This window comes from Rhinoraja longicauda, chromosome 9 (assembly GCF_053455715.1).
Source record: "Rhinoraja longicauda isolate Sanriku21f chromosome 9, sRhiLon1.1, whole genome shotgun sequence".
Lineage (NCBI taxonomy): Eukaryota > Metazoa > Chordata > Chondrichthyes > Rajiformes > Arhynchobatidae > Rhinoraja > Rhinoraja longicauda.
Window position 1 is genome coordinate 69,626,639 of NC_135961.1, and position 23,051 is coordinate 69,649,689.

Genomic DNA, 23,051 nt, shown 5'->3' on the forward strand with positions numbered 1-23,051 from the left:
GCTATGGGCACTCGCATGGGCCCTAGCTACGCCTGCCTCTTTATCGGGTACGTCGAACAATCCCTGTTCCAGACGTACACTGGCCCCATCCCCGAACTCTACCTCCGCTACATCGACGACTGCATTGGTGCTACCTCTTGCACCCATGCAGAACTCACTGACTTCATACACTTCACCTCCAATTTCCATCCTGCCCTTAAATATACCTGGACTATCTGACATCTCCCTCCCGTTTCTGGACCTCACCATCTCCATCACAGGAGAAAAACTAGTGACAGACATTTATTACAAGCCCACCGACTCGCACAGCTATCTGGACTACACTTCTTCCCACCCGGTCCCCTGCAAAAAGTCTATCCCCTACTCCCAATTCCTCCGTCTATGCCGCATCTGCGCCCGGGATGAGGTGTTTCAGACTAGGGCTTCCGAGATGTCCTCGTTTTTCAGAAAACGGGGCTTCCCCTCCTCCATTATAGATGAGGCTCTCACTAGGGTCTCTTCTACATCCCGCAGCTCTGCTCTTGCTCCCCATCCCCACACTCGCAACAAGGACAGGATCCCCCTCGTTCTCACCTTCCACCCCACCAGCCAGTGGATCCAACATATCATCCACCAACATTTCCGTCACCTACAACAGGACCCCACCACTGGCCATATCTTCCCATCCCCTCCCCTCTCTGCGTTCCGCAGAGACCGTTCCCTCAGCAACTCCCTGGTCCACTCGTCCCTTCCTACCCAAACCACCCTAACCCCGGGCACTTTCCCTTGCAACCGCACGAGATGCAACACCTGTCCCTTTACCTCCCCCCTCAACTCCATCAAAGGACCCAAACATTCTTTCCAGGTGAGACAGAGGTTCACCTGCACCTCCTCCAACCTCATCTATTGCATCCGCTGCTCTAGATGTCAACTTATCTATATCGGCGAAACCAAGCGCAGGCTCGGCGATGGCTTCGCTGAACACCTGCGCTCGGTCCGCATTAACGCAACTGATCTCCCGGTGGCCCAGCACTTTAACTCCCCCTCCCATTCCCAGTCTGACCTCTCTGTCATGGGCCTCCTCCAGTGCCATAGTGAGGCCCGCCGGAAATTGGAGGAGCAGCACCTCATATTTCGCCTGGGCAGTTTGCGGCCCGGTGGTATGAACGTCGACTTCTCCAACTTCAGATAGCTCCTCTGTCCCTCCCTTCCCCTCCTCCTTCCCAGATCTCCCTCTATCTTCCTGTCTCCACCTATATCCTTCCTTTGTCCCACCCCCGACATCAGTCTGAAGAAGGGTCTCGACCCGAAACGTCACCCATTCCTTCTCTCCCGAGATGCTGCCTGACCTGCTGAGTTACTCCAGCATTTTGTGAATAAACCCATCTACTTTTTGTTGCTAACTCACATTGAAGGACAATATCAGCACAGGTTTGGGGAGCTAGCTCAAACTGCACGAATATATTTATAATGCACACAAGTTCTGAGTCTGAGATGTTCTATGACGTTGAATGCTAATTGATAAATGTTATCTTGTGCAAGGAACATGTGTTTTATAGACAGGTTAAACCAAGGCTCATTTGCCTCACATTGATCTAAAACATCCTGTACATTAGTCATAGAGCAAGGGTTCTGACCTGAAGCCCTGCTTGATATTTCTGACCAATATTTCATTGCCTTTTCTTTCCAACACTTAGTGCTTCACAACCCATGCAGGCATTCACAGTGCCTTCATATAATGGGACCTGGAGTTGTGAAATACACTAAATAAGAACTGATTACACCGCCTCAGCATCAAAATAAGTTAAATATTCAAAGAAACATGGCTTTGTCCATGGGAACTAGTCTCAAATTTGATTTAGTTTAGTTTAGTTTAGGGAGACAGAAATGGAAGCTGGCCCTTTGGCCCACCAAGTCCGCACCGACCAGCGATCACCGCATACTAACATTATCCTACACACACTAGGGACAATTTACAATGTTACCAAGCCAATTAACCTACTAACCTGTTCCTCTTTGGAGTGTGGGAAGAAATCAGAGTATCCGGAGAAAACTCACGGAGAACATATAAACTATAACCCTAAACATATAAACTATGCACAGACACCACCCGTACTCAATTTTATTTGAGTTTGAAAAGGTGACAAAGAATTGACAAGGGCAGTAGACACTGTTTAGCAAGGCCTTGACAGGATAGTGCATGGTAGACTGGACCAGAAGGTTAGATCACAGGATCCAAAATTTGCTTGGAAGTTGGAGGTTGGTGGTGGAGAGCTGCGGTTCAGATTGGAGGCCGAGACCATTGATGTGTCGCAGCACACAGGAGGCTTGAGTCAAAGAACCCGTTTTCATCAACTACAACACAGGCAACATTTAAAACACTAAGGGGGCGTGGCTGGGTTCTGCAGCTGCAGCTCACCGGCAGTCTCTGTCTTTTTTTTTGTTTTTTGTCTATTGTCATCGTTTAATGTACGTTTTGTTCTATTTTTAACTCTGTATATGTGGGGGGGGGGGGGGGAAACCTTTTTTTTCCAATCTCCTCCTCAACGGAGATGCGACCTTTACCGTGTTGTGTCTCCGTTCGCGCTACGGCCTAACACCGTGGAGTCGGCGGCCTCCAGCTGGGATCGACCTTGAAGACTCCGGTCGCAGGGCCTGGACTTACCATCTCGGAGGCTTCGGCCGTGGGCCCTGCAGACCGCAACATCAGGAGCTCGCAGGTCCCTGGCTGGCGACCGGCTTTCAGGAGCTCCAGCCGTAGCAGCTTCGACTGCCCCGGAGCCCGAGGTTTGATCGACCCGCTCGCAGGCCCTTCATCGCCCTGCGTGGCCTGGCCGCGGCACTTTCCATCGCCCGGTGGGGCTCAGGACCTTCACCGGCCTGCTCGGCTCGGCCCTGGGACTTTCCATCGCCCGGTGGGGGCTTCAAAAGTTGGGAGCCTCGATCGCCTCGTGGCACCACGGGAGAAGAATGAGGAGGAGATAATGACTTTTCTTTGCCTTCCATCACAGTGAGGGTGTGCCTGGAGCAATCACTGTGATGGCTGTTTGTATTAAAATTGTATCTGTGTGTCCTGTGCTTTTTGTTGTCTACTGCCGGACCCTGACGTGAGAGGACGCTGGCGCTGTTTGTTCGCCGCTTCTCCGTCAGGATAGTTTGCGTTTGTTTTTATGTTATGACTGTTTTTGTAAAGCGCTTTGAGCACCTGGTAAAGCGCTATATAAAATAAATGCTTATTATTATTATTATTATTATAGTCAGTATGTTTGATGTAATTCAGGCCATTTTTAACAGCAGTAGAAACCATGTACAATGCAGATGCCAAATAGGAGTCTTCACTAACCTTCAATACAACATGCTTCCCAAAGGTAACATCTCCTGAAACAGTAAGGTGATCTAATTCAATTATATCTGGGATACTCTCCAACCTGGTCAAGTAATCTTGTACCTGGGAAGGAAAAAAATACATTGACTTTATTATCATGCTTTATTAAACCATTGGCGTATTTGACACTTGATGGCCCTAGTCAACAGCCCGAGCCACTTTAAGGCTTTATCTATTCTGCCTGTTACATCAGAAAGCTTATTTGTCAAGTATGAATCTGTTTTGTAAATCCATAAACATATGTTCCTATTATTTTCTGTCATCTGCTACCACATAGATTCATGCATTTGACAACCTGCCATATTTCGAAATGCATTTTAACCAATGCATCGATCATTTTCGCAGCCACCTCATTCAGCACGGTTAAAGATCAACAGGATTCCTGAGTGTATTGACTTTCAGTCCCATTATTCCAATGTTCAAATCTATTAATAATCTCTTCCAGCTCCTCCTTCTCCAGATATGGTATCTTTGTCTGGGAATTTTCCTGCATTGTCTTCTATGAAGACAGAAATATTTAATTTATTTGCCATTTCATAATATTCTAACATTTATCTAAAGGACCAACAAACTTTAAATCTTTTCCTTTTTGCACAGTGATAGTGGTTTTATTTCTTCATCGCTACTTTATGGTATTTGGTTTTGCAGTCCTTTTCCTTTGAATTCTAACTATTTCCTAAACCTTCTGACATGGTGTTGTAAATAAGCCTTTTCCTTTCCTGAATGGACCACATTTCCTCATGTTTTTGCTTCAGATAGCTTACAAAGTTTATTGTATTAATTCACTCCATGTTTGCCCTTGCAACCTATTTATAATATCGCTTTTCACTCTACATAGGCAATGTGCCTGACACTTTCACTTTTGCTTTGCTTAGGTTTCAAACCCAGCTTTCAGTGGTCACATAAAATTCTCTCCCTGAACGGTTTGTGGAGCCTTTCTTGTTGCACGATACTAGATCTCAAATTGCCTTTACCACTTTGGTTCAACAACACAATCAATTGACATAACAATTTCTTGTTGAAATGTACCTTGTCATTACTGCCCAGTCTGTCTATATGCAGATTGTATTCCTTTACCTTGTGTAGTCCATATGGCCATTCCATGTGGTTTTATAGACATGCCTTTAATTTATTGAATTCATTTGTCTCTGAAATAATCATGTTTTTAGGCCTTTTGCCTCTTTGACCCTTGTCATAGAAACATAGAAAATAGTTTTGCATAGTTAGGTGCAGGAGACCATTCGGCCCTTCGAGCCGGCATCGCCATTCATTGTGATCATGGCTGATCATCCACAATCAGTAACCTGTGCCCAACTTCTCCCCGATTCCACTAGCCCCCAGAGCTCTATCTAACTCTCTCTTAAATTCATCCAGTGATTAAGCCTCCATTGCCCTCTGTGGCAGAGACTTCCACAAACCACAAAATTCCACATACCTTTGGCAAACTAATTCTCTTGGACTTCTAAGCTATCCTCTCTCTGACTGTCCCTCTTGCCTTTTGCTTCTAAAAGCTAGTACCTTGGAATATTGAATTCCCAACACAGTTACTGGACAACCCTGTCCCTGCAATGCTTATCCGAGTGTATCCATCTTAAGATGTAAGATTGGTGCAAGAGGTTTCAACTCCTTAACCTCCTCACTTGACTAATTGAAACTACTGGCAATGTCAGATGCTCATAAGAATAGACAAAATTGCAGGTCATTAAAACACACTTCATGTAGTAGGTATTGCATCAGCCTTTGTGAGATAAATTTTTTGCATGTGTGGTTTCTTTTCGCACATTAGAATATTTTTAATCGCTAAACATTTCCGCAGTGCAATTCACCAGGTGGATCAGCATGATGGTTTGTGAGAGATAGCAATGCCACAGTCTGTCCTGATACAGGTGAGTTAAACAGGACTCCCAATTTAATGACACTTGACACCAAATTACAATGTGGTTCCATTTTTACACCAGATTTCTTCCTTTGGGTAAGACAGTTAACATTTCATTCAGAGAGTTTAAAGCCATGTTAAAAACCTGAAAAATGGTCGGTTCAGAGGCTGACTAATGACCACCATTTTTACTGACATCGCCGCATGATGATCACCTTAGTAAAGGAACTGCCCAGCTTCACCAGAGGCACAGTTCGGAACTCTCTTTTGACGCTCATGGTCAAAGATCCAGCATCAAGACTGTAAAGGTTGGACATCACCAGCATGAGATCAGATGTGGTCTTGACAGGCAAGAAGCGACTACGAGGCACATTCACACCCAACGCATTTTCAAAGCACTTAATGGCAGCACCGACGGCTGTCTCTAGCTGAATCACATTTAGACCATCATCCAACGTCTGTTAGGAAAAAACAAATGTGCATTTTTATATATTAAACATAAAATCAACCTCGACATGACTTGAAGATGGGAACAGTTTGAGATAGCGATGGGTAATTAAAATGACTTGCCAAAAAGGGACCTGAACGCTGAGAGATGACAAAGTTGGCAGTGGTGTTGCAAAGGCAATGGAGAGCTGGAGTCTAAGTGGAGGCTGTTAGTATTGGAGAAGGTTACATAGGTAGGGAGTTGAAAATCTGCTTGAGAACTTTGGCCTCCACTTATGCAATTCTTCACATTCACTGTGGGTCAAAAGGTACACGCTGTGGCTGTAACACCACATTGGATATATGTGAAGATAGACACACAATGCTGCAGTAACTCAGCAGGTCAGGCAGCATGTGTAGGAATGAACTGCTGATGCTGAGCCAGCTGCTGGTTTGCACTGAAGATAGACAAAAAGCTGGAAGAACTCAGTGGGCCAGGCAGCATCTCTGGAGAAAGGAATGAGAGGTTTTGGGTCGAGACCCTTCAGTTACGTCTCAGGTCGTGGGCTGAGGCATGGTGGTATTGGACAGCAATTTGTGACGGATAGGATATAATATTCAAAGACCAACTTGGTGAGGAACCTTCTCGAGTGGAGAAGTGATGCAAGTAACACAAGTCTTGCTGATGTTCAAATGGAGGCAATGCAAATATGCTGAACTGGATAATGACCAGGCAGTGGGAACGGTGAAAATAATGAAGGGGGGTTGTTAGGCTTCACCAGGCACTGTATGCAACTACAATTGTGAGGGCAGAGCAAGTAATTGTGTAGAGTTTGCAGAAGCAGGGGTGCAGCAGTGAACAAGATGACATTCTTGAGTGTCTCTGGCTGTAGGATGCAAGATAGGACAAGGACAGGGCAGGTGCATTTGTTGGTCAATGGGACAATTGAGGAACAATGTGGTCCATGTACCAAATGGGACAATTGAGGAACAATGTGGTCTGTGTACCAAATGGCTGCAGAGGTAAAGATTACTCCTTGTTTTGGTCAACAGATTCCACCCCCAACAAAATATAAAGCATAGATTGACACAAAATGCTGCTGTAACTCAGCAGGACAGGCAGCATCTCTGGAGAGAAGGAATGGGTGATGTGACTGAAGCCTGAAGAAGGGTCTCAACCCGAAACGTCACCCATTCCTTCTCTCCAGAGATGCTGCCTGTCTTGCTGAGTTACTCCAGTATTTTGTGTCTATCTTCAGTTTAAACCAGCATCTGCAGTTCCTTCCTACACAAAATATAAAGCATGTTACAGTATAAAAATAGTGCCACCCTGATCTAGACTAAATAAAACTGTTTACATTAATAAAAAGTCAGTTCTTTAATGTCAATGAGTACATGACCTAATGATAAGACCCACTTTTCATATCTCCCCAAGCAACTATACTATCAGTCTACATCATCAATAAACAGCATAAAACAAACCACACAATTTTCTAATGTATATCAGGGTGATTATGAACTAATTCAAACTTTCATGTATTCAATCAAGATTCAGATTAGACATAAGACTACAAAACTAATACAAGTTTAAAGGTTATCAGGGAGCAGGTTTGCTTCAGCATTAAACCAGCCACATTCAAATTGCACACTTCATACCTTCTGCCTAGACGTTTCTACTGAGGGTGTCCATCTAAAAGACCACATTAACTATACACCAAAGGTATTTATTCACAAAGTGCTGGAGTAACTCAGCAGGTCAGGCAGCATCTCAGGAGAGAAGGAATGGGCGACGTTTTGGGTCGAGACCCTTCTTCAGACTGAGTTCTTCAGTCTGAGATGCTGCCTGACCTGCTGAGTTACTCCAGCATTTTGTGAATAAATACCTTCGATTTGTACCAGCATCTGCAGTTATTTTCTTATACTTAACTATACACCAATCCCTTGGTATTGCACAAGTTCAAATCTTGTTCTGGAACTTGAAAGTATAATCTGCCAATGCCCCAAGGAGTTCTCCCAACAGCCTCTTTGGTTCTAACCAATCCATCTGCAATATTCTCATTTACTGTTGTGGATTCCTGTAAAACCCCAAACCCTTTTAAAATGCCCGATATTCCAAACTGAAGCAAGTTGGAAGGCAATCATGAACAATAAAATGATTAAAATATACACCAGGCAGCAAATCCTAGATGTTAATTACGTGTTGCTTGGATTTTTAACTCACAGTATGGTGAGAGTGTGTGATAGGTAGCTTTCTGTGGAAAACACTTTAATCCAAGTCCCTAATTTTCCACTGCTAAAGGAGGAACGATTTTATGGTGCCAGGAATATTTCTTGCAAAACCAGAGACGGCACATTAAAATGGTGATTTACTGTATCATTTCTGCAATATTGCAGTACACAAATTGGCTATAATATTTATCTTGTGCGAGTAAATATAGTAATTCTTGAGTTGCACTTAAAACTAGCATGGCAAGTAATATTACTAACAACCTAAAACATAAACAGCTACAGAACTGCTACATTTAATAAATCAGATTACCTTTGGGTTGAGAATGATTTCCATATCAATAGCGTTTTGCTGTTGCAGCCTTGCAATTGCAGCCAAAGAAATCCACAGGTTATTGGTGTTGAAGATCTTGAACTTGGTGACTGATTTGAACTCATCAACATGTGCTCTAGGTACCTGAGCTATTTCCAGCAGTCTCAGCTTTCCATCGTACTGAATAAGGGTACCGCCCTGAGGAGAAATGGCTTCATGAGAATCAAATGTGAAAATAAGCAAACATTTCGTAATATTATTTCCATCTTTAAAGAATCACAACTAGGATGTAACTCTGCAAGTACTGTACTCAATTTAAATAGCAACCAAATTATTTACACGGCAGCAAAAATATACCGGTTTGGTCTGGAACAGCCACGTGTAATCAAAGACAACTTTTTGTCATTCAACAGACGACATGGAAATTATAGTACATTACTGGACATCTGAAACATTGCTCACGAGAAACTGCAGTGTTTAAAAATCTCCACTTATGTGGCACTTGCTGCAAGTGCGAGATTGGGTTCATGTCTGGGGGCAGGAGAGGAAGAGATTAACGGGTTAGTGCAATGCAGGGGACCCTAAGAATGAAACGGTTTTCCGAGAGCTCCCAGCCGAGCGCTACGCTGGGAAATCCCGACTGCCCCCAGAGTATTCGATGATGGTCTCCACTCAATGTTCCAAAAGGCATGAATGGAGGAAACCTGCCTCAGGAGCTTCGAGTGACATGAAACTACTTGGAAACACACATTGTTCTTCATTCCCAAAAAACTAACACAAAACACTGGGGAAAGTATTATAGCCTTGTGTAATTGAATTTCTAGGGAATTGTGCCCAAATGTAAAAGAGTGGTTATTTATTAAGGTCAAGGGTGAGTATGTGAGGTCAAGACTGCTTGTCTCTGATGACTGAGACTGCTGTCAGAGACATTCCTTTAAGGTGGAGTCACAGGTAGATAGGGTGTAAAAAAGCTTTTTGGAACATCGACCTTCATCAGTCAGAGTATTGAGTGTAGACGTTGGGAGGTCAAGTTGCAGATATACAAGACATTGGTGAGGCCACATTTAGAGTATTGTGTTCAGTTCTGGGAAAGATGTTGTCAAGCTGGAAAGGGTGCAGTGAATATAAGAAAATAACTGCAGATACTGGTACAAATCGAAGGTATTTATTCACAAAATGCTGGAGTAACTCAGCAGGTCAGGCAGCATCTCGGGAGAGAAGGAATGGGCGACGTTTCGGGTCGAGACCCTTCTTCAGGGGGACGGGACAAAGGAAGGATATAGGTGGAGACAGGAAGATAGAGGGAGATCTGGGAAGGGGGAGGGGAAGAGAGGGACAGAGGAACTATCTAAAGTTGGAGAAGTCAATGTTCATACCACTGGGCTGCAAGCTGCCCAGGCGAAATATGAGGTGCTGTTCCTCCAATTTTCAGTGGGCCTCACTATGGCACTGGAGGAGGCCCATGACAGAAAGGTCAGACTGGGAATGGGAGGGGGAGCTGAAGTGCTCAGCCACCGGGAGATCAGATTGGTTAACGCGGACCGAGCGCAGGTGTTGAGCGAAGCGATCGCCGAGCCTGCGCTTGGTTTCGCCGATGTAAATAAGTTGACATCTGGAGCAGCGGATGCAATAGATGAGGAATAATTTGAATAAGGAATAAGGGTGCAGTGAGATTTACGAGGATGTTGCCAGACTCTATTCCTTGGAGAGCAGGAGGAGGGGGGGGGGTGGGTGATCTTATAGAAGTGTATAAAACCATGAGAGAAATACATTGGGTAAATGCACAGAGTCTCTTTCCCAGAGTAGGGGGAATCGAGAAACAGAGGACATAGGTTAAAGGCGAAGGGGAAAAGATTTAATAGGAATTATTTTCACACAAAGGGTGGTGGGTGTATGGAACGAGTTACCAGAGAAGGTAGTTGAGGCAGGGACTATCCCAACGCATAAGAAACAGTTAGACTTGTACATGGATAGGACAAGTTTGGAGGGATATGGGCCAAACGCAGGCAGGTGGGACTAGTGTAGCTGGGACATGTTGGCCGGTGTGGGCAAGATGGGCCGAAGGGCCTGAACACCGCTACTTGTTGCTTCCCTGCAGGTGATATAGCAGTCTAATTTGAACATTTTTCACCTGTCCTTCGATATCAAGGGGTCCAAATCTTAGAATCCCTTTCCAACTGCCCTTTTATATGCAGCAGCCTCACCACAACCTTCTTAATGACAATTCTGGATGAGCAATACTTGCTAATCGTGCAGCAAAACCCAGACCCAATAAATACTTAAAGAAAATCGCAAATGTGACTCGCTGCTTACGGGGCTGATGGGCTAGGTAGGCAGGAAGCATTCCAACACTAGTTGGAGTTGGTCACTGGTCTGAACAACGTTAACCAATCATTTTTGAAGCAAGAAACCAAACACAATTTTGTCCAATCAATATTAGAAAACTTCAGCTCTGCCAAGTGCAGGAGCAATCCAGCAGGAAATGCTGCAGACAGCATTTACGTTTGTTTTATTCTTCAGCACCTGAGCTTGACATTCTTCTGTTCAGGTTCGTCTCATGTCCTGAGGAGGTGATGAGCACTTAAATACAGCTGAAGTATACATATCACCCACGCTTACAGTGATCGTGAAGGCAGGTTTCCCTTCATTCAAGCTACATATTCATTTAGTTGTGTTCTTTCATATGCAAATTATGTTTAACCAATATTTTAAAAATATTTACATTTTGTTTTTATGAAATATCACATTTGGTTATTTGAATTGAAAACAAGTGTTAGTTTGCAGTTAATTACCTTAACATCGGCTCTGGTCTTGTCAGTTACTTCCATCACAAATTCACACTGCCTTCCTGATGGTGGATTTAAAAGATGATGGAGAATGTTCAGGTCAACGGTTGCTCCAAGATTGTCAATATTAGATACAAACATATATTCTTTGCCCTGTTCCAGGAAGATGTCCAATAGACCAGAGTTGTAGAAGCTGGCATAAATGTCTCCATGACCCGGTGGATACCAGGCTTCTGCATTAAAGCCAGCACTGGAATTATCTGTAGCTACAGGAAGCATGGACTCTCGATTAATACGCGGATACCTGAGGAACAATGGACAATTGGGAGATTTCAGTAAAAACAAATTTATCACTCTGCACTAAACAATGGAAGATTCATATCCTTGATCATCAGCAACAACTGGTCTAAAGTTAAGGAGTTCAATTCTGCAAATTATCACATTAACAGAAAGAACAAAAATACAGCTTGTTGAAATGAACTTGTATTTAATTAATTAAATTGAATAACTTTTCTTTGCACAAGAACTTCATTAGCATTATACTAATGTCTGGAATAAAGTTTTAAGCTTTTGCAGGTTGTAGTGTTCTCAGAATATTCTGCTCAAATAAATAGGGGTTATTGCCATTGGTTGATGGAAATACAATAAGTTCAGAAGGCAAACATCATAAACTGTCTTGTGCGCCGATTCCTATCATCACGTTTTGCTTACATGACAATCCATGCGTTTCTATATTACACAATACAATTTGCATACTAGACATAGACAGGGAAACATAGAAAATAGGTGCATGAGGAGGCCATTTGGCCCTTCGAGCCAACACCACCATTCATTGTGATCATGGCTGATCATCCACAATCAGTAACCTGTGCCTGCCTTCTCCCCAAATCCTTTAATTCCACTAGCCCTTAGAGCTCTATCTAACTCTCTCTTAAATTCATCCAGTGATTTGGCCTCCACTGCCTTTTGCGGCAGCGAATTCCACAAATTCACAACTCTTTGGGTGAAAAAGTTTCTTCTCACCTCAGTTTTAAATGGCCTCCCCTTTATTTTTAGACCGTATCCCCTGGTGCTGGACTCCCCCAACATTGGGAACATTTTTCCTGCATCTAGCTTGTCTAATCTTTTTATAATTTTATATGTCTCTATAAGATCCCCTCTCATCCTTTGAAACTCCAGTGAATACAAGCCCAGTCTTTCCAATCTTTCCTCATATGACAGTCCCTCCATCCCAGGGATTAACCTCGTGAACGTACACTGCACTTCTCAATAGCAAGGACGTCCTTCCTCAAATTAGGAGACCAAAATTGCACACAATTCAGTGACTGGTGTACAAGGACACCAAGGTCTCGTTGCACTTCCCCTTTACCTAATCTGACACCATTGAGATAATAATCTGCCTCCATATTTTTGCCGCCAAAGTGGATAACCTCACATTTATCTATATTATACTGCATCTGCCACGCATCTGCCCACTCACTCAACCTGTCCAAGTCACCCTGCAACCTCTCAACATCCTTTTCGCAGTTCACACTGCCACCCAGCTTTGTGTCATCCGCAAACTTGCTAGTGTTACTTCCAATTCCATCATCCAAATCATTAATATATATTGCAAATAGTTGCGGCCCCATCACCGAGCCTTGCGGCACTCCACTCTCCACTGACTGCCATTCTGAAAAGGACCCGTTTATTCCTACTCTTTGCTTCCTGTCTGCCAACCAATTCTCTATCCATGTCAATACCCTACCCCCAATACCATGTGCTCTAATTTCGAGCCAGCACCGCCTTTCATTGTGATCATGGCTGATCATCCACAATCAGTAACCCGTGCCTGCCTTCTCCCCATATCCCTTGATTCCACTAGCCCCTAGACCTCTATCTAACTCTCTTTTAAATTCACCCAGGATTTCATGCTCGAGTCTCTGCAGTTGAATCCATGTAACTGACTATATATCCTTCAAAAGATACTCACTCACACAGAGAGGCATCTGCTGATTACATTTCTATTTTGGTTATCATTATATTTCTGTTTAAATATGGCTATCATATTTCCTTAATTACATTTGTGATTACACTTCAAAATGTACTTCATTGGCTGCAAACTTTAACGTTTAATCAGAAATCGTGCAATTTAAAAAAATACATATTTTATCTTTACTGCAGTTCAATCATAGTTGATCAATTCAATTTAACTGCATTTAAAATGATGTACATCTTATTCAGCGAGTAAAATGTGAAGATTAATACTCAGTGTATAAAGTAGGTTTCATTTGTGCAGCCATAGTTGGGTTGTTAATGACATATAATTAATGTTGCTTCCATCAAATACACATGAATTAGTACCAGTGTTAAGTGGGCGATCAATAGGCAATACACACAAACTGAATTGGAAACATGCACACTTACAGTTAAGATTACCACCAGTCCAGCCATGATCTTATTCGATGACATGGCAGGTTTGGGACTGCTAATTCTGATGGTCACTGGGAGAAAAGCAAAGGATTTATTTACCTGCTTTGGTTGAAGGTATGAATTTTCACACTATAGTGATTGTACTTCTGTAATATCTTCTTTGTATCCTCATCGGTGTTGAACGAGTTCATCAAGACAAGGGGGACATCTGCATCGTAAGCTCTGTTCAAATGCTACAAACAAAAAATCTAATCAAATTTGATTGAAAGCTAAGAAAGCTATGGCATGTACCAGTACAATTTAACATAAGTAATACTGACCAGGGCCCAGAATGCTGCCGACTTTAGTGGCACCAGCGTTCCTGCTCATTTCCCCATTTAGTTCCTCAACCCCACAATAATCTATACTTTTTGTTATAAATACTCACAATGAAGAGCATTCCAATATGAAAGGGCAAATATAATAGGAATATTCACACTTCAAAAGCAATCTTGGTGTCCATTGCCAGAGTGGAATTGGTCATTAATGTCTCAGTCAAACCCGGTGACCACAACTCACAGTTGTAGATCATCAAACTTTACTTAAGGAATTTTATTCTAGAGAAATTATGTTTTCTCATTGGGAAAAGTTCCACATTGTCAAAAATGTTTTCCCAACTTTAAATTAGGTTTTGAATAAACTGTTTACTGTACAATCAACAGTAACCTCAGTATTATACCACCTATCTCCAACTCATACTGGCAATGCTATTAAAAAGATGTGCCATGCCAAAGTAACTTTACTGGAGAGACGATATCAGGCTTACACTTAACCTACCCGTCAATACACCTAGAGAGAAGTCCGATGGAAATAAACATTCAGAGCAAAAAAGCAGATAGGAAAGATGGTATTAGGACGTTAAGGGGCATTTAGGTAGTAATTTGATACATAGAACCAGGGCAGCAGGTACAATTATGTGAGGTTATCCACTTTGGTGGCAAGAACAGGAAGGCAGATTATTATCTGAATTGTGTCAAGTTAGGAGAAAGGGAAGTACAATGAGATTTGGGTGTCCTTGTTCATCAGTCACTGAAAGTAAGCATGCAGGTACAGCAGGCAGTGAAGAAAGCTAATGGCATGTTGGCCTTCATAACAAGAGGAGTTGAATATAGGAGCAAAGAGGTCCTTCTACAGTTGTACAGGGCCCTAGTGAGACCGCACCTGGAGTATTGTGTGCAGTTTTGGTCTCCAAATTTCAGGAAGGACATTCTTGCTATTGAGGGAGTACAGCTTAGGTTCACAAGGTTAATTCCCGGGATGGCGGGACTGTCGTATGTTGAAAGACTGGAGCGACTGGGCTTGTATACACTGGAATTTAGAAGGATGAGAGGGGATCTTATTGAAACATGTAAGATTATTAAAGGATTGGACACGCTAAAGGCAGGAAACATGTTCCCAATGTTGGGGGAGACCAGAACCTGGGGCTACAGTTTAAGAATAAGGGGTAGTCCATTTAGAACAGAGATGAGGAAAAACGTTTTCACTCAGAGAGTTGTGAATCTGTGGAATTCTCTGCCTCAAAAGGCAGTGGAGGCCAATTCTCTGGATGCTTTCAAGAGAGAGCTAGATAGAGCTCTTAATGATAGCGGAGTCAAGGGATATGGGAGAAGACAGGAACGGGGTACTGATTGTGGATGATCAGCCATGATCACATTGAATGGTGGTGCTGGCTCAAAGGGCCGAATGGCCTACTCCTGCACCTATTGTCTATTTCACCAACAGTGAGGTAAATGTAATGGGCTAGAATAAGGATGAAGTGTTTGAAGGCAACCAGAATTGGAAGAATGTTGGCTCAATCTGATCCCCTAAATGAACCTCCATGCCAGAACACCTTTCTGTGAAATTTTCATACCTTATATATTGAATCCTTATTCATTTTCTATTAGAGCGATACAGTGTGGAAACAGGCCCTATGGCCCAACTTGCCAACATGTCCCATCTACACTAGTCCCACCTGCTGGCGTTTGGTCCATATCCCTCCAGACCTGTCCTATCCATATAACGCAGTACGCAGTACCTAAAATATAGATGGCAGTCAGAAGCTGATTACGGATGAGCAATATTCCCACAATGACTACAGTACTCATGCTCATTACCCAATCTATCTTAATCCTTCGCCAGGTAGTCTTTTATCTTCCACCTCCCTCCTCCCCCCAGTTTTATTTTGCAAACTGCAATCTCTCCCCTTTCTCCTCCATTCTGAGGAACGTCCGTGACCCAAAACATTAACTGGTTTATTTTCCACAGATACTGCTTGACTGGCTGAGTTCTTCCCGCGTTTTTTGTTGATATTCCAGCTTCAACACGAAGGTATTTATTCACAAAATGCTGGAGTAACTCAGCAGGTCAGGCAGCATCTCAGGAGAGAAGGAATGGGTGGCGTTTCAGGTCGAGACCCTTCTTCAGACAGACGTCTCGTCCCGTCCCGAAACGTCACCCATTCCTTCTCTCCTGAGATGCTGCCTGACCTGCTGAGTTACTCCAGCATTTTGTGAATAAATACCTTTGATTTGTACCAGCATCTGCAGTTATTTTCTTATACTTCCAGCTTCAACTGTTCTTTTTGTTTGCATCACTCTCGCTTGGACTTGAACACGGATGATGGACTGAGCCAAGGAGTAGTATATCTTGCCTGATATCCATCACTCTCGCAGGGCCTTGAACACGGATGATGGAGTACTGAGCCAAGGAGTAGTATATCTTGCCTGATATCTATACATACAATACCAAGGTTAACTCTGATGTCCACTTCAGAAATTCAAATCTGTGGAGTCCAGGACTTGAATCAACAAACTTAAAACTCTTTTATATGGCCAAGTACCATACAACAAAGTGAACACGTTACACATACCAGCAAAAATCAGCAGCAAAATTGCTTGACATTGTTCTGATTTAGATGCATTAAAATTTGTCCTTACCTGTATCTGCAAAACTGTGAGGTCCAGGAACGTATACTCATTGCGTACACTAATCAGGCTTTTGGGGCCTTTGCAACCCATGCTCGTGCCAAGCCCTCCATTCAGCTTCACCACCACCAGTTTACTTAACAACGAAGCTATATCATCTGGCAATCCTCGGCCCTGAATCTTATCATATGGCTGAATCTGGAAATAGAATTGACATTTTCAGAAATGCACCAACTACAATGCTCTACTCAATATTTAATGCCATCAAGTTCCATCAGAAATGCCATGTCTGCTGATGAAACAGTTTATCTAAACTGAACAATGAATCACATGCAGAGAAGATCCGATCGATGTATTCAAAACTAAAATAAATTCTGATCAAGTAAACAAAGAGCACCATTTCCAGGATAGAGATGACAGTAATGAAAATTCAAAGGATGCAAGATACTGGCAAAGGAAACAGAGCACATGAAAGAAAAAGATATTCACAACTAGCGATCAAAAATTGCCTAAAAATTCCAAAGGATAATTTTTAAATTTAGTTAGGAAAGAAAAATTAGGGCGGCACGGTAGCGCAGCGGTAGAGTTGCTGCTTTACAGCGAATGCAGCGCCGGAGACTCAGGTTCGATCCTGACTACGGGTGCTGCACTGTAAGGAGTTTGTACGTTCTCCCCGTGACCTGCGTGGGTTTACTCCGAGATCTTCGGTTTCCTCCCACACTCCAAAGACGTACAGGTATGTAGGTTAATTGGCTGGGTAAATGTAAAAATTGTCCCTAGTGGGTGTAGGATAATGTTAATGTACGGGGATCACTGGGCGGCACGGACTTGGAGGGCCGAAAAGGCCTGTTTCCGGCTGTATGTATATGATATGATATGATATGATATGATATGATTTGCTGGAAAAAGGGAAAAGGCACAAGGGTGGGAATAATTGTTCCACAAGGATCTATGCTGGGACCTCTTGTTTTTGATATATGAACAACTTGGATGTAAATGTCAATGAGTTGAGTTAGTAAGCTTGCAGATGACACATTGGTGGAGTTGGGAGAATGAGGAAGGCTGTCAAAGTACGCAATAGACTACAGACCAGCGACAGAAATGGGTGGAGAAATGACAGATGGAGTTTAATTCGATCTTGGGGTCCAAGTCCATAGCTTGTGAAAGCAGCAACACCAGTGAATAGAGTGGTAAAAGCCATATGGCATTCTTGCCATCTGAGGTCAGGGCATTGCAGAAAGAGTCAGGCAGTCATGTAGCAGGTATATAGGATTTTGGTTAGGAAGCATTTGGAGTATTGTATGCAGTTCAGGCCGGCCCCATTACATGAAGGACGTAGCTGCTGGACAGAGATGTGAAGATGGTGCAGAAAGTTTACCAGAATGCAACCTGGATTAGAAGGTGTTAGTTATAAAGAGAAATTGGACCAACTTTGTTTTCACTGGAGCATCAGAGGCTGAGAAGAGATCCAGTAAATGCATATAAAATAATGTGAGGCATAGAGTACACAGAAACACACCTCTATTGTGCAGCTTCTATTTCTGCAATTCTTCAGTAGGAGAATCTTCTCCCTCCCCAGCACCTCAGCTCCCACTCCCCACCACCTTCAATGGTGCCAGTCTGCTCGCTCCTCATCCTGCTGCATATCACTGACAAGGCATTTACCCAGTTTGTGTAACCTTTATATTACTGTTTAAAAAATATATTCCAAAACTGAAACAGATGAATAGCATACAAGCCCGAGTGTTAATCAAATTGTACTGACAGGTTTACCCTTTCACATTTGAAAACAAGAACAAGCTACTTTTCATAAAATATATTTAAATCGCTCTGCACTTCTCCTTTACTTCCTGACCCATCGACTGGAATTTGCCTAGAGGACACAAGCTCCTCGTGTAAACCAACTCCAGCTCACCGCTGGGCTCACAGAATAAAGGTCCCTTGCTGACAACCATTACTTTAAATCTTCATATTGAAAGCTTGGTAGTAGCAAAATATTAAACTCATCAGCTTCTGCAATTTCATAAGAAAGAAAAAGTATTCCAGGCGCAAATCCCCTGATAAAAACATGCAGAAAGTGATTTAAAGTGGAAAAACAATGCTTCAAATTAAACTACTCACATTCAGTGGAGGTTCATTATTTCAATGTGCCATGTTTAGAATTGTGTTAAATTACATGAAGAACAGAAGTAAGTTGTTCTTGCTTTCTTTTGAAAATACTTGAGAACAGGCATCTGGTGACAGACTCTTCATTAATTTTTACAATCAAGTTAATATTTAGGAAAGTTGATTAATAGTTGACAAAATTGATCGTTGGTGGTTGAAAATGTCTGGTACTGATAATTTAGTAAAGACAGTTTAAATAAAAATGGTCCTAACAAACCTGAAAGACTGCCTGGCCCTTTTTATTCGGCAAAGGAGGGTCACGTTTTCCTGATCTGAGCTATTGTGGCTACCTGATACTCGAGTACTTGCCTGGTTCCACCCAGACACAGCCCTTCGGAAACCAAACAGTCCACCTTTTTGGGAATCAAAGGGCAAATACAACAGCAGTGGTTAAATAACTAAACTAGTTACTGAGGACTTAACTGTCCAAAAACAAAATGAAATCTCAGTTACGGAATTTAAATTCAACTGCAAAGCAAATTGTAGCTTAAAAAAATGCAAATAGTCTTAATAAATATAATCACAAAATGCCAGGTTCTCAACAACCCACCTGGTTCACTGTTGAACTTCCTGGCCTATATATATGCGGTCAACTCATAGCTGACCTCTGGAAAAAGCCGAAAAGGCTCACTTCTCTCGTCCAACCCTAATGATCATTGAGGTGATGATGAACTCATTATCACCTCAATGATCATTAGGGTTGGACGACAAATGGTGGCCGATCCGCCAGCATAATCTTCTCCCCAATCCTATCAGGTAAGAGGTACAGATGTTTGAAAACACATCCCTCCTGATGCAGGGACAGTTTCTCCCCAACAGTTATCAGGCAACTGAATAGTCCTCTCACCAGTTAGAGTGCAGTCCTGACCTCCCATCTACCTCATTGGAGACCTGTGAACTAACTTTAATTGGACCTCAATGTTATATCTTGCACTGATTGCCATACCCTTTATCCTTTATCTGTGCATAGTTTGATTGTATTCATGTACAGTATTTTCTTTGACTGGATAGCACACAAACAAGAGCTTTTGACTGTACCTCGGTACACGTGACCATAATAAACTAAACTGTTCCACCAACTCATTTTCAATTGCCACTGCAAATTTATCACCTTATTGTCAAGGAAGGAAAATGGTCTCAACACCCAGTCCAAAGAACAATTGCAAAGTGCATTATCTTGAAAACTATTCATGTCTAATGTAATTAGTCTTTTTATTAAGATTTTTAGCGACACTTGTAGGAAGAATTTTTTTTAAATCTGTGAATTTTAACAACTGTAGAAGGCCTGCAACAGTAACTTCTCGAAACTTATGCTTATCCATGGTAATATTTACACAGATCAAGAGAACCCCATTTTAAATCAATGGTGCTTAGCATTAGTTTAAAAGCAGAATTTGCACTTTCAACCCTTTAATTTTTGATATTCACCTAACATTTCCTTTTATTAACCCCTCTCTCCACCTTAAAATGTGTTTATCTCCACTACTGTGTTTCCAGTTCTGACAAAAAGGGTGTTACTTCCTGTAAGTAGTAGTACTTCATCATAGAATACAAATTGGAAGATGTTTGTCAGTTCCGTGCTTCAATTAAAAAGATTCCAAAGTGCTTATATTTTACCAGGAAACATTCCCATGACAAATCAGACAGTTTCAAAGTTGCTGATGTGAACAGTCTATAACTGCCAGCTGTACATTCAGTACAATCAGACAGGCTCAATTCAATTGCTTTAAGATCGTCTGTTTCATTGACTGCCGGTGGAAGTGGTTCACGCAGATACTATAACAACATTGAAAAGAAACATGGACAGGTACATGGATAGGAAAGGTTAGAGGGATTAGGGTGAAATGCAGGTATGTGGAGCTAGTGTAGATGGGGGGCAAATTGGGCAGAAGGGCCCATTTCCGTGCTGAATGACTATGACATCAGTGGCCAATACTTGTGGAGAAACACAAATGGTCTGCTGAGGTAAAGGAACAGCAATGGACTCGTTACTAAATGTCACTTCATCTCACAATTTTAACATGCTACTAGACCAAGTGGACCCGTTAGGCCCAAACCTCTCCTGCATTGGTGCAGCACCCTCTCCTCCCCCCACCCCTCCCGTCTCCCCCTCCCCCTTCCAATTCCCCCTCCCGCTCCCCCTTCCCCTCCACCTCCTTCCACCCCCTTCCTCCCTCCCTAGGAGATAGATTTGAACTTTAAAATGTGAATAACTTTAAATATATAACCGATTTCAATGAAACTTCTCCCATTAGCACCAAAGGGACGACAGTGAGTAAGGTGGGCCTAAAATTGTCGCGCTATCGTGTACCGGTTTGGCTGTAGTTCAGGAACAAACAAACGAGAGTTTTAGTATATAGATAGATTTTTATCAACACCACGTCAAAAGTGTCCACACAATCTTTTTAATGAGAACTGATAACAGCCTCATGTTGTGCAGGGCTCTCTGCATCCAAAAGGAAGTTGTCTGACCCAGGTGTCCTGGCCACTACATGCCTACACCCGCAGCCATGGCCAGGAAACCCCCAAACGAGTGCAATTCCATAAAAGGAGCTACCAACCACATCATCATCCCCCCCCCCCCCCCCATGATGACCGGAGGGAGAACTGTGGGGCTGTGCCCGAAGGCTCAGGATTAAACAAATACTCAGCCATGCGCCGGGGTCCAGCCTGGGTACATCTCTCATAGACTACATTCTGAAGAATATTTTTAAAGAGCTATCACAGGTATGATATCCTAACCTCCTTCCAGATCTTACTTGGTGCAGGCAGCCCAATATTTACACAAATTCCCAAGAATTTCCAGATAATGGTGACATAGTGAAAGGCAGTGTGTGTAGGTGGAGAGAAGGGAAATATGCTAATCTTTAACTTAGGGATGTGAGAAATATTTTTGAGTAATGTTGGCTGCCTGTGACAGAACAGTTAACTTTTTGAAACAAAACATTTAGCCTTAATGCATTTTCTGACTGCCTGAAACAATTTGTTTGTGTAGTCAAACTTCAGGAATGAGTAAAGACAAATTCTGTCTTATTTTCTTTTCCCTCTTTCAATTACTAATGCCATACAACATCTATGGTGACGTCTGTTTGCCGAGAGCCTGTGGTGCTTCTGGGACCTTGTTACTGACAGGGACTTGATGCAATCCCACCCACCCACCACTTAAGTCTTATTCTTGGAATATAATGACGCCACCCTTGGTTCTAAAGTTTTGCCAGCAAATATGTCATAGGTTGCAACTGTCTCCAACTACAGGATGATACAGCATCTCTAATCCAGTCTCTTAAAAGCAAAATCTAGCATGCTAATCATCCATTAGGGATTTTTTAGTCTGTGAGTAAATTTTAAAAGTGGAAGTTTTAAATGCAACGACTGCTGTCCTTTTTCCTACAAATAAGCAGAGGTCCGATTAAATCCTTACTTACCAACAAGATTACATTTTATAATGGGAAAATACCCCAGTTCTGGCAATTTATTGATTACTTATTGATGGCAGGTATAATATTTCCATCCTATTGTTCGTCACCTTTTTAACCAATTTACAGTATGCACAGAACTTACAGATTCTTCCGGAGCCTTCTGAATCTTCTCCCATTCCACTGAAGGACCTTTCCGCTGCAGTAAACTGTGAAACAACTTCTGGAATCCCTCAAAGTCCTTCTTCACTTGCTGCAAAGTAAATAGTAAAACGTTTCAGACATATAGTAAGTACCAATAAGCATATCTGAAAAAGAAAATTTTACCGGAAAGCATCTCTACAGCATGCACACGTGTGTGGCAGTTTCAAACTTCAATCCAGTCAGTTAAACTCAGTTAATTTTGAATAAAAGGTCAATATTTGACATCCTAATTCCTTTACAAGATTACCATGCTACGTCTATCAGTGAGGTGCAGAACAGCTTGCAAATAACAGGGTTTCTGCACTGTATCAGTAGAATTCTCTCCTCCACCCCCCAATTTGCTTTGAAAATTTGTTTCATTTACAATAAAGTCCTCAAACTGACGATGGATTTTTGATTATTTTGATGTCCTTCCAGGCTAATTATAAAAATCAAATGCATTCTGAGAAATTTAAGTCAATGTTGCCATAAAATATAATTCTACACCATCTGGTGGCTCCTGTTACAAGGCAACATACGCATCTTCCTTTATAAATTCCTCATCACCTTTTGTAATATTCCAAAGAATTCCATCCCTTCGAATCCAACATTATACGTAGCCAGCTCTTTATTCACCTCCCTGCGGGTTTAGTTCAAGCTAACTCTCTAGAATTGCTTTTCTAAACATTTCCACTTATCTGTTTCGCTCTCTGTTAAATCATTCAATAAAACTCATCACTTCCAGCAGTTTGGCTTTTGCAACTTTGTCAGCGCCAAAACAAGGCGACACTTCTGTACTGCCTAGGTCAGGTCTGCTACAGAATTTTACCGGGTTGTATGAAAAGCAAAGCATTTCACTGTACCAAGGTACATGTGACAATAAAGTATAATTGAACTGAATCCTTACATTCTTTTCTAAGTAGCTTGCATAAGAGGAA

At 42.4% G+C, this 23,051-nt stretch overlaps 1 protein-coding gene across 2 annotated transcripts in view; it reads right to left on the reverse strand.

Annotated features, from left to right (window-relative positions):
* Nucleotides 1-23,051, reverse strand: part of ugp2b (UDP-glucose pyrophosphorylase 2b) — a 35,992-nt gene that overhangs the window by 1,774 nt on the left and 11,167 nt on the right. For both annotated transcript variants that reach the window (XM_078405703.1, XM_078405702.1), the window contains 7 exons: nt 22,076-22,183; nt 16,361-16,546; nt 13,503-13,636; nt 10,998-11,295; nt 8,206-8,403; nt 5,456-5,698; nt 3,323-3,427 (listed from right to left, as the gene is read on the reverse strand). In XM_078405703.1, coding sequence (XP_078261829.1) covers nt 3,323-3,427; nt 5,456-5,698; nt 8,206-8,403; nt 10,998-11,295; nt 13,503-13,636; nt 16,361-16,546; nt 22,076-22,183 — 1,272 coding nt within the window. The remainder of the gene's footprint in view (nt 1-3,322; nt 3,428-5,455; nt 5,699-8,205; nt 8,404-10,997; nt 11,296-13,502; nt 13,637-16,360; nt 16,547-22,075; nt 22,184-23,051) is intronic.